The following is a 1,203-nucleotide window of genomic DNA, read 5'->3' as shown; positions in this document are numbered from 1 at the left end:
GTACAGCGTGTCCAGACCACGCACGGAGGAGTTCTCCCTCACTGTGGACTCAGCCACCCCCTCCCACACAGCTGTGTACTGGTGTGCCAGCAGTTTCTCCACGGTGCTGCGCGGCTGCCTCCTCTCTGCACAGAAAATGTGAGGGGAGACAGAGGACATCTGCTTGCCCCTTTGAAGTCTCCAGTCTCAACAGCAGTGTGTGCCAACTCGTTCCTTCTCAGCCCCTATCAGACCAGAGCTTGGAGGCTGCAGGATACAGATGTCCTTGGTTAAACATGTGTGTACCCTGGTGGTGTGATTACTTGTTCTGGATGACAGTGCTTATCAAATTAGCATTGAATCAAAATGGTCTTCAACAGTGTCAGGAAGATGCTGGTGGTAGACTGGGATTTTCTGGATGGAAGATATACAACAGAGTTATCACTAGCCTTTAGGATTTATTGTTTTGTATTAGTGAGTTTCTCATCACTATGACAGTAAGCCCAAGGAAAAAATGTTTATTTATTTGAGTCACAATTTTAGGCATTTTAGTCAAGGTTCACTTGGCTGTGTTGTTTCCACTAGACAAGTTGGGCATCATCATGGGGAGAGCATAGCATAGCAGAGTTGATTGCTCCATAGCAGCCTGGCAGCAGAGATGGAGGGAGCAAAAGGAGGGAGAGAGAAAGAACATAGACAGCAAGCAAGCAAGAAAGAAAGAAATGAAGGAAAGAAAAGAGGAAAGAAAGAATGGAAAGAAGGAACGAATGAAGGATAGAAGGAAGGAAGGAAGGATGGACACAAGGAAGGAAAAGGAAGGTAAGGAGTACTAGACAAATACATGTACAGAAGACAGAGAGAGGGAGAGAGAGAGACACAGAGAGAGAATAAGCACAAGCATGCACATGATTTGGGACATGTCCCAGAGCAACTGCCTCCAACTAGGTTCCCAATTGTCATCAGCCTCAGTTTTCTCCATCCTTTACTAGTTCACTCAGATCAAAACCCATCAGTACAATAATCCATGAAGGAAACTAGAGTCCCAGTGATGGGGCCCAAATGTCCTGCTTCTGATCACTGCCTGCACACAGGACCAAATTCTTTTTTTTTAATTTAAATTTTACTTTTTTGTGAACATACTGTACAGAAGGGTTGCAATTACATGGGCAGGATAATGAGTACATTTCTTATCAAGCATTGCAGCCTCCTCCTTTGTTTACCCTT

The 1,203-nt window shown here is 44.8% G+C and overlaps 1 gene segment (V, D, J or C); it reads left to right on the top strand.

The window, feature by feature from the left end:
• The window catches only part of LOC106001759, a 12,052-nt gene that overhangs the window by 2,705 nt on the left and 8,144 nt on the right, over window positions 1–1,203 (top strand). The window contains 1 exon segment of the V gene segment in view: window positions 1–106. Coding sequence covers window positions 1–106 — 106 coding nt within the window.

Source organism: Dipodomys ordii, unplaced genomic scaffold (assembly GCF_000151885.1).
Source record: "Dipodomys ordii isolate 6190 unplaced genomic scaffold, Dord_2.0 Scaffold403, whole genome shotgun sequence".
NCBI classification, from domain to species: Eukaryota; Metazoa; Chordata; class Mammalia; order Rodentia; family Heteromyidae; genus Dipodomys; species Dipodomys ordii.
Note: the sequence above shows the minus strand (reverse complement) of the source record. Positions and strands in the feature narration are given on the sequence as shown.